Consider the following 14,329-nt stretch of genomic DNA (forward strand, 5'->3'; position numbering starts at 1 on the left):
ATTGTTAAAAGATTAGTAAAAAAATTAATGTTAATTACATTGTTTATACTTTAATATAAAAATAAATCAATTCATTTTATGCAACAAGTTTAGGCTTTAACGTTGTTATTTTATTTTGACTAATCTTGAATGTAATAAATTCCAAGATTAAATTTAAAATGAAAATTAAAAGTTTATTTCAGTAACTTGGATATTAAAAATTGTTAGAAATTATTTAAGTTAAATTAAATATTGATTAAACAACATAATTATGTTGTTTAATTTCAATTATTATATTTTTATAATGTATATTCTACAATTTACTATTATACTTTTATTGTGTTGATTTGTGTAATGGTTATAATATCTTAAAATATAATAAAATCTATCTCACTTAAAAAGATGAAACACAAATCTAATAAGTATTATAAGAAATATATAAATATACTTGCTAGAATCTTAAAAGATGTAACATCTAAAATTATTATAAGTTACTAAAAAGTATTTGTTAATGAAGTACTGTTATTTATAAAATCAAACAAACTCTTTTGACATCAAATAAAAAAAAAAAGAAACTAAAAACCAACTTAAATATTCTGTAAAATATAACAATTTTATCATTTCTATTTTTTCATGCACTATTTCACTTATGATCCAAAGTGAATATAACTAACCTATGCTAGTTATTTTCAGTTTCATTTTGTGTGATGTTTTGACACAAGTAATATAATTAATATTTTAGATTTTATAAAAAAATAATATACAATTTAATGAATTTATTAATACATATTTTATCTTTTATATTATCTAGATATTCTCTTATTGAAAACTTCTTTATTATTTATCACTTCACAAAAAACAATTAAGAATATAATAAAAAAATCAATATTTGATATAGTAAAATTTCATTAAAATTAAACAAATTTTTGCTAAACACCTCAAACAGAATGGGAGGGAGGAATATTTTTAAAAAATAATTCTGATTAGAAAAAGGTAAAAAAGAAAAAAAAAAAAAGCGTGAAAGTGCTCAACGCTGCGTTTTAATGTTAAACTCGAGCAGAATAGGTGATTCGAATGCCATTTCTGTGTGTGATCACATTGTTTCCCTCTATCGTCTTCTCCCTCCTTGTTCAATGGTCTTAGGGTTTCCGGTGTCCATGCGTAGAAGCTAGCAATAATGCGTTTTTGAAACCCGTATTCATCTGTATCCAACGATTTACTAGAAGGAGATCGCAATTTCTCCATCTTCTCGTTTCGGTGGCTCGTGAAATCGAAAGTTATCGAAACTTTCGCGCGACACGGTACAGTATTTTACTCCTTCCTATCTGGATTTAAAACTCCAGGTTTTCTTTCTTGATACTTTCCTACTAAATATTTTGATGTCGAATTTTCAATTGTTTGGTTTTGTGAGCTCTTGAAGTATTTTAGATGTCGCATACGTGTCTTTTAATGTTGGAACCGTAATTAAACTTAACTGAATCCTATAGTTTGGTACGCGCACGTGCAAACTACACATACAATTGAACTACTAGCTGCTACTTTCCTGTCGTTAAACTCTTGATTTGATTTTATATGCGTTACTTTAACTAGAGCTGAAAAAAAGTGAGTTAAGTAATGTGTATGAAATTAGTTTATTAAATTGGAGTTCCAAGTTCAGCTGATTTATGCATTTAATTCATGCTGGTGTGGTTAATTAGTAGTATTTGCCGTTTGTATACTAATAATTGTACTTCTATTTTCTCATTAATTTTTGAATTGTGGTTGTGTTTGTTCTTTTAACGATTTGATTAATGTGCTGATTCTGCCAGAAGTATTGGGAACCAAGCAAAATTTCTATGGCTGACGAACCACTATATCCAATAGCAGTGCTTATAGATGAGTTGAAAAATGATGACATCCAGCTGCGGTTAAACTCAATTCGCAGGCTATCAACAATTGCGCGTGCTCTTGGGGAGGAGCGAACCCGTCGAGAATTAATTCCATTTTTGAGTGAAAATAATGACGATGATGATGAAGTACTTCTTGCAATGGCAGAAGAGTTGGGAGTGTTCATTCCTTATGTTGGGGGAGTGGAACATGCTAGTGTGTTGCTGCCACCGCTGGAGACACTTTGCACTGTTGAGGAAACCTGTGTGAGAGATAAAGCTGCGGAGTCACTTTGTAGAATTGGATCTCAAATGAGGGAGAGTGATTTGGTTGAATATTACATCCCGTTGGTGAAGGTCAGCTAACGTTTTTTTCATCAATATAAATGATTTTATTATTACTTGTGAGATTCACCATGAATGTTACATAATTTTTTTCCTTTTCACTTATGGTTTTGGGGCTTGATGTGGTTCTGATTATCATATTAATTTTACTTTATTTCCTGGAATTTGACAATTTTCTATTACTTGAACATCCTAGTACTTAATGAGATAGAGGTTAGTTAATGGATCTGGGTTAACTTGAGTGGTGCTTGAAACTTGACTCTGCAATTTATAACATTTTTGTTGTTGCTAAATGCTAAGTGATCACACATGTATTAGTGCTTGTTTGTCATTAATGGTGTGTTGTATGTATCCTGCTAGTTCCCATTGATTAAGTTGATTGAACATTCTGTCCAATTCATGCTGTGATTATTTTGTTCAGAGATTGGCAGCAGGTGAATGGTTTACTGCTCGAGTCTCTGCATGTGGACTATTTCATATTGCATACCCTAGCGCACCAGAAACATCAAAGACAGAGTTGAGATCAATATACAGTCAGTTATGTCAGGATGACATGCCTATGGTTAGAAGGTCGGCTGCATCAAATCTTGGGAAATTTGCTGCAACTGTTGAATATGCTCATTTGAAGGCTGATCTCATGTCAATTTTTGATGATCTTACTCAAGATGGTAATTGAATACATATTTCTTGTTCTTTGTAGATGGAATGTGTCTGTCATTTTTGTCTATTGCATATTTACATTGGTTGTGTGATTGTGTTGTAGAATCTCCTGAATGTACTTTCCTCTTTTAATATGTGTTGTAATCTTGGAACAGATCAAGATTCTGTCAGATTGTTGGCTGTGGAGGGCTGTGCTGCTCTTGGCAAGCTGTTGGAGCCACAAGATTGTGTTGCACATATACTCCCGGTTATTGTTAACTTCTCCCAGGTACATGATAGGAACTGGATATATATATATATATACACACACACACAGATATATACTAGCTTCTGATATTTGGAATAGGAAAACAGAATGATAAAACAGTAAAAATGACAAAGCATAAGATAGGAAAGAACCATCCCTCAAGCCAACAGGCTTGGCCAACCTTTTCCAAAATAATTCCTTACCCTCTGTTACCGTCAGCCAGGGTTCATAACCAACTCTCCATCATTCCAAAATGATTACCTGCATTACTCTTTCCCCCAGTGACATCTGTCTCCACTCTGTTATTTCCCTCTCCCTTCTCAACTGAATTGTTCCCCTCTAGCTGGATACCTCCCTCCATAGGCCATCAATGGGCCTATGGGGTTTTCTTCTTTTATACACATTAGTTATTGGCCTATCAGTACATTTTTTTTTAATTCCCTCTAGCTGGATACCTCCCTCCATAGGCCATCATTGGGCCTATGGGGTTTCTTCTTCTATACACATTAGTTATTGGCCTATCAGTACATTTAGGAGTGGACAAAAATTATAAAATAAAAAAAAAATTAAATCTCTATTTAGTTTGCCTGCATTTATATGTCTGTAGAATGTTATATGCACCATACCAAATATTCTTTTTTATTTATTTATGTGATTTAATTTCATCCTGGATAGGATAAGTCTTGGCGCGTGCGTTACATGGTTGCAAATCAATTGTATGAGCTTTGTGAAGCTGTAGGCCCTGAACCTACCAGGTATTATTATTATTATTATTACTACTATTATTTTGCTGATTATTGCACATGCTGCATATCTTTCTATGATAGTGCTATGTTGTGTGAATATATTGTATTATGACTTATAAGCTCAGGTCACTAGCTGGTGTATTGGACGTTCATGATATGCTAATAATGCTTAATCATGTGATTTTTGTATTGATTATCTCTTATGATTACTAAGGCCCAACTCTGAAGCCTAAGCAATATATTTATTTTTCTTAACTATTGTTTATGAAGAACGGAATTGGTACCTGCTTATGTGCGGTTGCTTCGAGATAATGAGGCTGAAGTGCGCATAGCAGCTGCTGGAAAAGTGACCAAGTTTTGCCGGATTTTAAATCCAGATCTTTCAATTCAGCATATTCTTTCTTGTGTGAAGGTATACATCTTTGGAAAAGAAATTATAACACATTAGTATTACTGATTATATACAGAGGCTTTTCTTGGTTTTGGTTGGTCAATTCAGTATGCTAAATTTATATTTACAGGTTTAAGTTCTTTGAAACAACTTTTGCAGGAATTGTCATCAGATTCTTCTCAGCATGTCCGGTCTGCTTTGGCTTCAGTAATAATGGGAATGGCTCCAGTGTTGGGAAAGGTATAAGTGTCAGATATCAGTTTCTGCAGTTATTGTTCTCTAGACAGGAATACACATTATCTGTATCATGAAGTTGTTTGGGGCTTGAGGGCCCTTGTACGTTAAAAGTTTGTAATTGGTCCCTGGCTAAGGTTTTGTTAGGGTTCTGTTCAAAGTATGGGGACCTATTTGAGAGGTTTCAAACAATTTAGGAATCAGGTAAAGGTTGTGGTTTAATTATTTAGTGGGTCCTTGAATTATTTAAGAATTTTCAAATAGGTACCTGTGCTTCAAGTCCTAGTTAGAACCTAATAAAAATGATATATAAGACCTAATTACAAACTTCTAAAGTATAGAGATTTAAAATTTCCAAATGATTCAGGAACTAACAGATTAATTTAGCCTGTTTTATGTTTGACTGCTTGTGCAGTTACTTTGTGGTAACTGACATTTGCCTTTTTCTGGTATGAATACTTATATTGAATTTACTAGATTGTGATACTTTAATTATGCAACTAATCTTGTATCACAAGTTTTTAACCTTTCTCCCCCTGTCTCTAGTTTCCAAGAATTTTGTACCTTCTGTCTCCATTCTCTCATAAAAGATAGTACACAAAATCTATTTTCTAGGCTAATTGTGATAGCAGTAGTTTTTTGGTGTAAATGTGAATCTCAGTTCTACCTTATCTTCATTGCAGGAAGCAACAATTGAGCAGCTTCTTCCTATTTTCCTTTCCCTTTTGAAGGATGAATTTCCCGACGTGCGCCTAAACATTATCAGCAAGCTTGATCAAGTGAATCAGGTTGTTATAGTTTCTGTAGTTAATTTAATTTTCAGAATGCTTTAGATTTCTTTTGGCAACCTTTTCTCCTTTCCTCTGCTGATATAATTAATTCGAGCATGCAGAACTGATGCTTATATTTAAGCCTTTATGTCCGCATACCACCCGATACTCACAAAATACAAAGCAAAAGAAAACTTTTGGAAGACATTTTAATCAATATATTTTTGCAGGTTATAGGAATTGATCTGTTATCTCAGTCTTTGTTACCAGCCATTGTTGAGCTTGCTGAGGATAGGCATTGGAGGGTCCGGCTTGCAATTATAGAATATATACCCTTATTGGCAAGTCAATTGGGGGTTAGTTTTTTCGATGACAAGCTTGGTGCTCTTTGCATGCAGTGGTTACAGGATAAGGTTTGTGCTCTACACTTCCTTGCTAGTGTGGGTGCATTTTGGGAACTGCATATTGCACATGACGGTTTTTGTTAACCACCTTAGTTATTGTAGGTTCATTCAATTCGTGAAGCAGCTGCTAACAACTTGAAACGCCTTGCTGAAGAATTTGGTCCTGAGTGGGCTATGCAGCACATAATTCCTCAGGTTCATCTATTTACTTAATTTATTATTAACGAAATGATACACCAACATATGTCAACATTAATTCGTCTGTGTGGGTTTTTGTGCATGTCTTGAAATATATGTTTGCTATATGCTATTACCTTTTCTATTCTCCCAAGTGTAACTTCAGAAGTATCTATATGGAATGTGTGGAACAGGTTTTGGAGATGAACAACAACCCACACTATTTGTATCGGATGACTATTCTTCGTGCTATCTCTCTGCTTGCTCCTGTGATGGGCCCTGAAATCACTTGTTCAAACTTGTTACCAGTTGTTGTTGCTGCATCAAAAGACAGGTACTTTGTATTACCTTTTGAAAGCCGGGTACATGCCATCATTTCCATACAGTTTCTTTAAGTTCCTAATTGCTGCCATTTACTCCCTTTTAGAGTGCCCAACATAAAGTTCAATGTGGCAAAGGTATTAGAGTCCATCTTCCCCATCGTTGATCAGTCTGTAAGTATCATTCTTATGTTTCCATCTTCTGTTCATCTTTCTTTGTCTTAGACTCTTACTGTGAACATCATTGTCATTCAGGTGGTGGAGAAGACTATTCGTCCATGTCTGGTTGAGCTCAGTGAGGATCCCGATGTTGACGTGCGATTTTTCTCCAACCAAGCACTGCAGGCAATTGATCATGTCATGATGTCTAGCTAGGCAGAAATGGTTCCACACGCAATTAATTAGGTTGAAGACGTCGGAAGAGATGCTAATATTTCCAACTACCATAAATAATACTGCATATTTATGTTTAGTGCTTTTCAATTATAGCTGAATGGTTATTTATTTGTGAGTAACTACTAGTCATTGACCATTGATGTGATTTAGTTCCCATTATATGCTAATTTCCGTATATTATGTGTTTTTTCTTGATTGTAGTTTTCGTAGATTCTTCGTTCCTTGTTGTAATGTTCTTCTAGGCAATGAATTGCATATTTCAAACATTATCCAAAACACCAAAGTGTCACAATAGCTCGAGCCTTCTCTTGCATTTTGATTTCAATCAGGGAACTGGCTCGCATTGATAGATTTATGGGATATGTATTATTTGTGCTTCATCATTGTCATATACTATTTTTAATCGTCGTGTTTGTATAACAAGATACTCATGTGAAAATTAACATGATTTCATACATTTTTAATATTTTTACCAAAACGAATTAAAATGAAATAAAATAGTTTTGCCCAAACATTTTAAAACAAAACATCACTGGTAAAAGAGTTTTTTTTTTTAGGCAAAGCATCTGGGTAAAAATAATTTGATAAATATTTTTATATTAAATATTCTAAGATACTAGTTAATATTTAATATTATAAGCATTAATTAAGACGTGCTAACATATCTTTATCGAGGATTTCTTTTTCCTAATTAGATCTTTATAAGTATAGTTGTGAGATTAGTCTTTTAAGTTGGGAGTGATAATTAACAATTGGCTTAATTACTGGTCCTTGAATTTAGGATTTGTGTTTTTTTGTGTTAGAAATTTAAAAATATCTTTAGTCCTTAAATTTTGATATTTTTTTCTCTTGACATAATAAATTAATACTTTATCATTTTTAATATTTTATAGTGATTTTTTAGTACTTTGCAACATTTTAAAAATATAAATTCAAATTGAACCAGTATTATGATTTAATTGGAAAAATTAATATATTTTCTAGTCAAACTAGTTTCAAAAATTTTAAAAATTGGTTTTTGGTATCAAAACTAATTTGAAACAAGACTTAATTAGTTATTTAATCTCTAAATTTAATGTGTTTTTTTTAGTCTCTAAAATTTAAAATAATTTTTTTTTCCTAAATTTTGATAAATTGTATCTTTTTAGTATATGACAATCAATTGATACTTTGTTATGATTTTTAGCTGTCATAAATTAATTTTTATTTTTTAATTATTTGAATTTGTATTTTAAAACTATCACAAAATATTAAAAAAACCTATCATAAAGTATTAAAAATTACTATAAAATGTCAACTTATTATGTTAAAAACTTTAAAAAGTAGTTTATCAAAATTCAGAAGAAAAAAAAATTCCTTAATAATTAACTAGAGTCTTTTTGACAATAATAGGGTCTCAACTTAAATCATGCACTATAAGTACAATTCTTTCGACTTGTAACTCACTTTCAATGTAATCAACAGTTCATGAATTTTCTATATATGATTTACAATCAACCATTAATTTAATTATTCTGAAGTGAGAAAGTATTGGGTAAGTGAGGGAAAGGCTGAAAGTTGTCACACATTCCAGGTGAATTCCAATTTGGAGAGCTATCTGAATTCTCAAATGTGTCTCCAATTTTTTAGAATTCATGGCTTTCCCTACCTACTTGGAAAGCATTAATCTAAAATGGAAAATGTCATTCTAAAATCTAAATTATTAACAAGTTTTAGATTAGGGTGGCAGGAGGGAATGGATCTGTCCTATCAAATATGACAAGAAGAATTTAAATTTGTGTTTATATCATCATAAATATTAACTAGGTAAGGTTATTTAATTATATTTATAAGAATCTCTTTATATATATATATATAATAATTTTTTATGACAATCAATTAGTTATTTTAATTATTCAATTATATAATTTGATTTTGACTTTTTTTTGTCCCATAAATACAAAAAAAAATTACATAAATAATACAAGTTGAAGAATATTCATGATGAGAAATCAGTCCCCTCAAACCAATTTCTTACCTTCACTTGTTTTTTTTACATTGACAAATCAGTTTTTCTCAGGAATCCATTTTTTAATGTGACATTTTTTTTCAATTATATATTTATTTATTTTGTTTTAAAAATATTTTTTAAAGAATTTTTTTATTTCCTTTTAAATTTCCATTTTATGATTTATATATTTTTTTAAAAAAATTAGTTATAGGAATTAGTTAATTCCTTTAAAAATTTTATGGAGGTGATTTTTTTGTGCTATTTCGTTCATATTTGATGTTTTATCGATTGAATAATAATTTAATCTCATAAATATAAATTGAGAATTGAATACAAATTTTATTAAAAACAAAATAATTTTAATTATTTTTATAGAAAGATTGAAATATTTTTTTCAGAAATAGAAATCCAGTCTAGAAAAAAATATCTCTGTCATACAATTGTTAAGAAATCGGTTCATGAAACCAATCTATTAACTCATGCGGAAAAAAAGATACCTGAAAGAGATCAATTCCTAGAAAATTGATTTTGAAACGCCAAAAAAAAAAAAAAAAAAAAGTTAACAAATCGGTTCCTAGAAATTGATTTTTTAACTCATGCGAAAATTATATTAAAGAAAACAAAACTGTGCAAGAGAGAAATCTCTCACTAAGCACAATAAAATGTATAATTTGGATAAATAAAAATAAAGGTGTATTATTTGAATAATTTTTTAATTTTTTTTATATTTCAGGCATAAAAAACTCACATTCTTCTGACTATAGTAAATGTTTTGAGATCAAATTTACTACTAAGATTAGAGGCTCCATAAGCACTGTGAGTGTGAGGGGAATATATATATATATATATATATATATATATATATATATATTAGAGATCATGAAATTGTCAATGTTTTTTTTTTCAAATTTATGACTGAAGTTGTAAATATATTTATTTTTTTATGTTAATTTTTTAAAATAATTGTATATACCTTTTTAAAGTTAATTTTTTATAAAAAAAAATTGTAAATCATTTTTTATTTAGTTATTAAATAAATAAATGTTTTTTATTCTTATTTTTATTTTTTATAGTTTTATTTAATATTTTGTATATATTTTTTATATAGTTTTATTTAATATTTTTTATATATTTTTTGATATTATTTTATTTGATATATTTTTATATTTAATATTTTTTTGCTAATATTAAAGAATTTTATTTATTTTTAAATGAAAAAATAATAAAAATACGTAAATTTAAAAAGAATAAAGAGAAACATAAAAAGATAACATAATACATTAATATGAATTGACTAAAATTTAAATGAAAATATTAAAATATTTTGTCACTAATATTAACTTATAATACATTAAAAAATATAAATTTTATTCTATAAATGAATTTAATATTAACAATAGATAATAATTTAGTAATATAAGTTGTTGTTAAAATAAAAATAACATAATACATTAATATAAAATGAATAATATAAATTAAAAAAATATAAAAATAATATTAGTTGTTACTAAATTAATGTATTATGTTTTTCTTTAATATGTATTGTTTATTTTATATTGATGTATTATGTTATTTTTATTTTAACAATAACTTGTATTACTAAATTATTATCTATTGTTAATATTAAATTCATTTATATTAGGATAAAAAATATATAAAATATTAAATATGAAAATTATATTAAATAAAAAAATATAGAAAATATTAAATAAAGTCATATAAAAAATTTATACAAAATATTAAATAAAACTAAAAAAGTTAAAAAATATTTATTAAATAATTAAATAAAAAAATATTTGCCATTTTTTAAAAAAATTAACTTAAAAAAATACTTACATTTTTATAAAAAAATTAACGTAAAAAAGTAAAAAAAAAAAAGACATTTATGACTTCAAAATCATAAATATATATAAAAAATAAAATTTACAACTTTAAAGTAAAAAAAAAAAAGTAATAGCAGACGACTTCTAACACAGTAACATTGAAATGATATTAAAGCCGAATAACACAAATTTATCACAAAGTTTTTCCTTATTTAATATACAAGAAAATAGGGGGAAAAAGGAAAAAAATAGTGAGGCCCATTCAAATATCCTCCTTTTTTTTTCAATTTGGAAGACAATAATAAGACAAAGTTTAAATGGATACAATAGCAAAGTTATCCCTATTTATTTACATATTTTTTATTTAAATATTTATGTCATGTTATATACATATTTTTTTCTTTCTTTCACTTTTTACACATTAAATAATAAGAATAATATAGTATTTTTCAGCATTAAAATCTTTTTCCTATCTTAAAAAAGTTAGATTTTTATCTTATGAGAATAATTTTGTGAGATAGGTTAAAAAAAATTCGGAAAGCAATATTTTTTTTGGAAAATGCATTACTTTTAATTAATAAAACATGAGAAATAAACATTCTCAATTTCTTTTTGAAAACTCAAAAACTTCTCTTTAAACAAACCACCGGTACAAAACAATTAACGATTTTTTATTGACCATTGATTTAATTAAATAATCGTGATACAAATTTCGATTGCAATTTTTCAGTGGACATAATTATATATGGATATGGCTATTTTAAAGGGAGAAAGCCTATGCAAAAATGAGTGTGTATCCACTCAAGAATTAAATTCAGGGCAACTGTGTATATACAATCTCATCCATGCATTTAATCAGGCTCTCATACCTTTGAGATTTTTTTTAGTAAGCTACTATTATTCTGTGTAATGTGTTTTCGTATTTATTGCTGAAATTATTTTTTTAAAAAATAAATTTCTAAAATTTCTAATTGTTTTATCTAAGTTTTTAACTTCACTATTTATTGTTATTTCAATCTCTAAATATACGTGGATATTATTACTTAAATTGCCATATATATTTTATTTTTAATTTTGGACTAATGTAATTAATGAATTACACTTTTAAAGTAGTACTTATTTAGACTTTATTTTAGAAACTAATGTAACAGCAAAATTGTACATTTTCAACGAATAAAATGATAATTTACTCTTTCTATTGCATTAACAGTATAACACGTACATACCTTCTCATTTCCTTGAAGATTTAGCAATTTACAATAACCAGTTTTGAGTTAATTTTAATTTTATATACACGAGAGATTCACGAAGCAAGCAAGAAGAGTATAAAATTAACAGAGAATCAGAGAGCCATGAAGGACTTAACACGAGCCATCATTTCCTTGGTTCTACTCTTTGCTACCTGAGACTTGCTCAGAATCTGAAACGCATGTCCAACACCTCTAAACACCCCATACTCAACCCTTTTCCCTGCTCTGACCAAAGCATCACAAAACTCCAAGTTCCTATCCTTCAATATGTCCATCTCCGAGATGCACACCAAGGTACGCATGAGCTTCAACTCCTCCAACTTCACCAAAGGGTTGCACCATGGATGGTCACGTTTCGCACCACACGGTAACGCCAAGCGCCAATAACTATCAGAAGCTGCCAAGTTCAAAGCAGAACCAGGTGATTGAGCCATGCCTTTCTCGGAATCTGTTCTCACTTCCCCACCAAAAAAAGGTTGTATCAAAATAAGACCCTTCAAATTCATGGGTCTTAAAGTTAAAGCCGCACCATCACATGCACATAGCCTAGTGGCAACGTTGTAGGCTATGTTAGCACCAGCACTGTCCCCACCTAAGAAAACACTAGAGAAGTTGCACTTTGAAGTCCACCATTCAGTACCACTACCCTTGTTGTTGTGTTGTTGATGTAGCCACATGATGGCCTTTAATCCATCATCATAGGGTGCTGGAAGAGGGTTCTCTGGGGCCAATCGATAGTTCACTGACATAATCACACACCCAACTTTGGTAGATAGCCTTGCAAGGAAATCATGGTAGCAACTCCATGCTGCTGATCCAACACAGAATCCTCCACCGTGAAAAAAAACGAGCAAAGGCATTTTTTTGTGTTGGGAAATTGGAACATAAAAACGTGCCCATATGTTTGTGACACTGTCGATGACCATGTCACGAGATGTCACATTTAGTTCTGGACTCATTGTACTAGCAGTGACACATGGAACAACTTGCGGTCGTTCCACGTATCCATCTTTGTGTACTCTAATAAGGCCTTGTATTTCCTCAACTACAGAACCATGTGGTGGATAGTCTTTGGGAACAGTGTATTGTTGTGGCCTAAGGTTTAGATTTGAGGTGAGAGTAGCCATTATTTTTCTTGTCATGTAAGAAGAGGCTGAAACAAGAAACAAACCAAAGAATTTGAGGAATGGTGGCTGGTTTTGCAGCCTTGTATGGTTTGCTTATATACACGGGAAGTGAGTGGAAAAAGGATGAATCAATCTTTTCATTCCACGTGGGAAGTTGCACAATTCGACACACGTTTCCACGTGAATTCACATGTGGAGGGTCATCACAATTCTCAAATAACTCATCGCTTTCTTTTCTTTCTTTCACTGCCTAATTGGGAAGCATCAACCTAAAAAAGGGACAGCGTCGTTCTGAAATTAGAATTATTTACAAGCTTCAGGAAACTGGCTGGTGTGCATGTCAGAGGTTCAAAGAGACCAATCTACTTGATAAAATGTAGGGTCTCATCACTTTAAATTTTCAACTTAAATTAAACATGAGTCCTTTTTGTTTAATCTGATTATAATTTTATAATTATTTTGATTTGAGCTTAACTCGAAAAAATCTGTAATTCTTTTTTTAAATATCAAACTTTCTTTAGATTTGAATTTTATTTTAAATAGTCAAAATTAAATCCAGACTTTTATAACTTATAATAATAACTCGTTATAATTCATAACCCGCATTTGATCGAATAATCCATTTTGATAGCTCTAATTAATGCTGTCTTATTGTTAAATTACCCAATGAGCAGCTAATTGAACAGAATGAGAATGCGTGCATTTGATGAGTCATGATTAGTGATTACGCGTCTATCGCTACTCGCTAGCCACTGATGTTTCACCTTAATCATAGACAAATTGACTTTTGTTTTATTTTATTTTATTTGTAAGATATGAAGTTCATTCTCACAATGCTTGTGGTATGTTCATGCAACTATGCTTATGTCATCTATTATTTTATTTTACTTAAATTCTCATGTTCACAGTTTATACGATTTTTGCCGTTCAAATTAAATCATTAATCGGATGGAACTTGAAAATAAATTAGATTGATCGGATTCATGTATTATCTAATTATATAATGTTACGTTTAATATAATGTCACGTGATTTATATCGTAATATCAAATAATTTAGTTTAATTTTTTTGTTTTCTTAAAATAAAGTTTAAGAATCTCTTGGAAATATGATTTTTTTTATTTTTAATTTAATATTTTATTAAAAGACATATTTATCCCTAATTAATTCTTATTCTTCTTAATTTTAAGCCTAATATTTTATTCTCTATGTATAATCTTTCTCACCGTCACCAACTGTAGAACACTTTTTATACGACACTTCCTGTGTCGTGACTTCTATCTAGCTATCGACCACCAACCGTTGCAGAAGAGCTATCGTCTTTGCATTCCTTGGGCAAAAGTTGAGTGTTGTTAATATATTTTTCTTAGCCTTTAAAAAATGCTTTAATTATATCTAATCAATTGATCTTGTAATTATCTTTTATCTAACATTAGAACAAATATGTCTTTTATCAAAAATTAGAACAAGTATATAAAATAAAATTTTAAAATATATGTTTTTTATCTTTATCTTGATTAACTTGATAATATTTATAATTTTTTCTCGCTAACTTGTTTTACAAAAATTAAGATAAAAATAAAAAATATATTTCAAAATTTTATTA

The 14,329-nt window shown here is 29.4% G+C and overlaps 2 protein-coding genes across 3 annotated transcripts; one reads left to right on the forward strand and one right to left on the reverse strand.

Moving 5' to 3' along the window:
• The first annotated feature begins 1,040 nt into the window (after positions 1-1,040).
• On the forward strand, positions 1,041-6,828 carry LOC114371203 (serine/threonine-protein phosphatase 2A 65 kDa regulatory subunit A beta isoform-like). Of its 2 annotated transcripts, none has more exons than XM_028328646.1 (13): positions 1,041-1,280; positions 1,788-2,201; positions 2,611-2,857; positions 3,005-3,117; positions 3,772-3,851; positions 4,113-4,254; positions 4,393-4,473; positions 5,151-5,255; positions 5,468-5,650; positions 5,744-5,836; positions 6,013-6,152; positions 6,246-6,312; positions 6,394-6,828. In XM_028328646.1, the coding sequence occupies exons 2-13, from the start codon at positions 1,815-1,817 to the stop codon at positions 6,511-6,513; spliced, it is 1,758 nt and encodes a 585-aa protein (XP_028184447.1). In that variant the 5' UTR covers positions 1,041-1,280; positions 1,788-1,814; the 3' UTR covers positions 6,514-6,828. The 2 variants fall into 2 exon arrangements, with proteins under 2 accessions (XP_028184447.1, XP_028184448.1); XM_028328647.1 differs by having other exon boundaries at positions 1,791-2,201.
• A 4,693-nt stretch (positions 6,829-11,521) lies between these two features.
• Positions 11,522-12,810, reverse strand: LOC114370467 (probable carboxylesterase 6). Its single transcript, XM_028327828.1, has one exon. The coding sequence runs from the start codon at positions 12,737-12,739 to the stop codon at positions 11,690-11,692; it is 1,050 nt and encodes a 349-aa protein (XP_028183629.1). The 5' UTR covers positions 12,740-12,810; the 3' UTR covers positions 11,522-11,689.
• Positions 12,811-14,329: the final 1,519 nt, after the last annotated feature.

This window comes from Glycine soja, chromosome 10, assembly GCF_004193775.1.
Source record: "Glycine soja cultivar W05 chromosome 10, ASM419377v2, whole genome shotgun sequence".
NCBI lineage: Eukaryota > Viridiplantae > Streptophyta > Magnoliopsida > Fabales > Fabaceae > Glycine > Glycine soja.

Bases quoted from the DNA above. Each gene is read 5' to 3' on its own strand.
- LOC114370467 (XM_028327828.1), bottom strand. From the start codon at position 12,739: ATGACAAGAAAAATAATGGCTACTCTCACCTCAAATCTAAACCTTAGG.
- LOC114371203 (XM_028328646.1), top strand. From the start codon at position 1,815: ATGGCTGACGAACCACTATATCCAATAGCAGTGCTTATAGATGAGTTG. The intron at 4,255-4,392 runs GTATACATCTTT...CAACTTTTGCAG, and splicing joins ATATTCTTTCTTGTGTGAAG to GAATTGTCATCAGATTCTTC. The intron at 6,313-6,393 runs GTAAGTATCATT...ATTGTCATTCAG, and splicing joins TCCCCATCGTTGATCAGTCT to GTGGTGGAGAAGACTATTCG.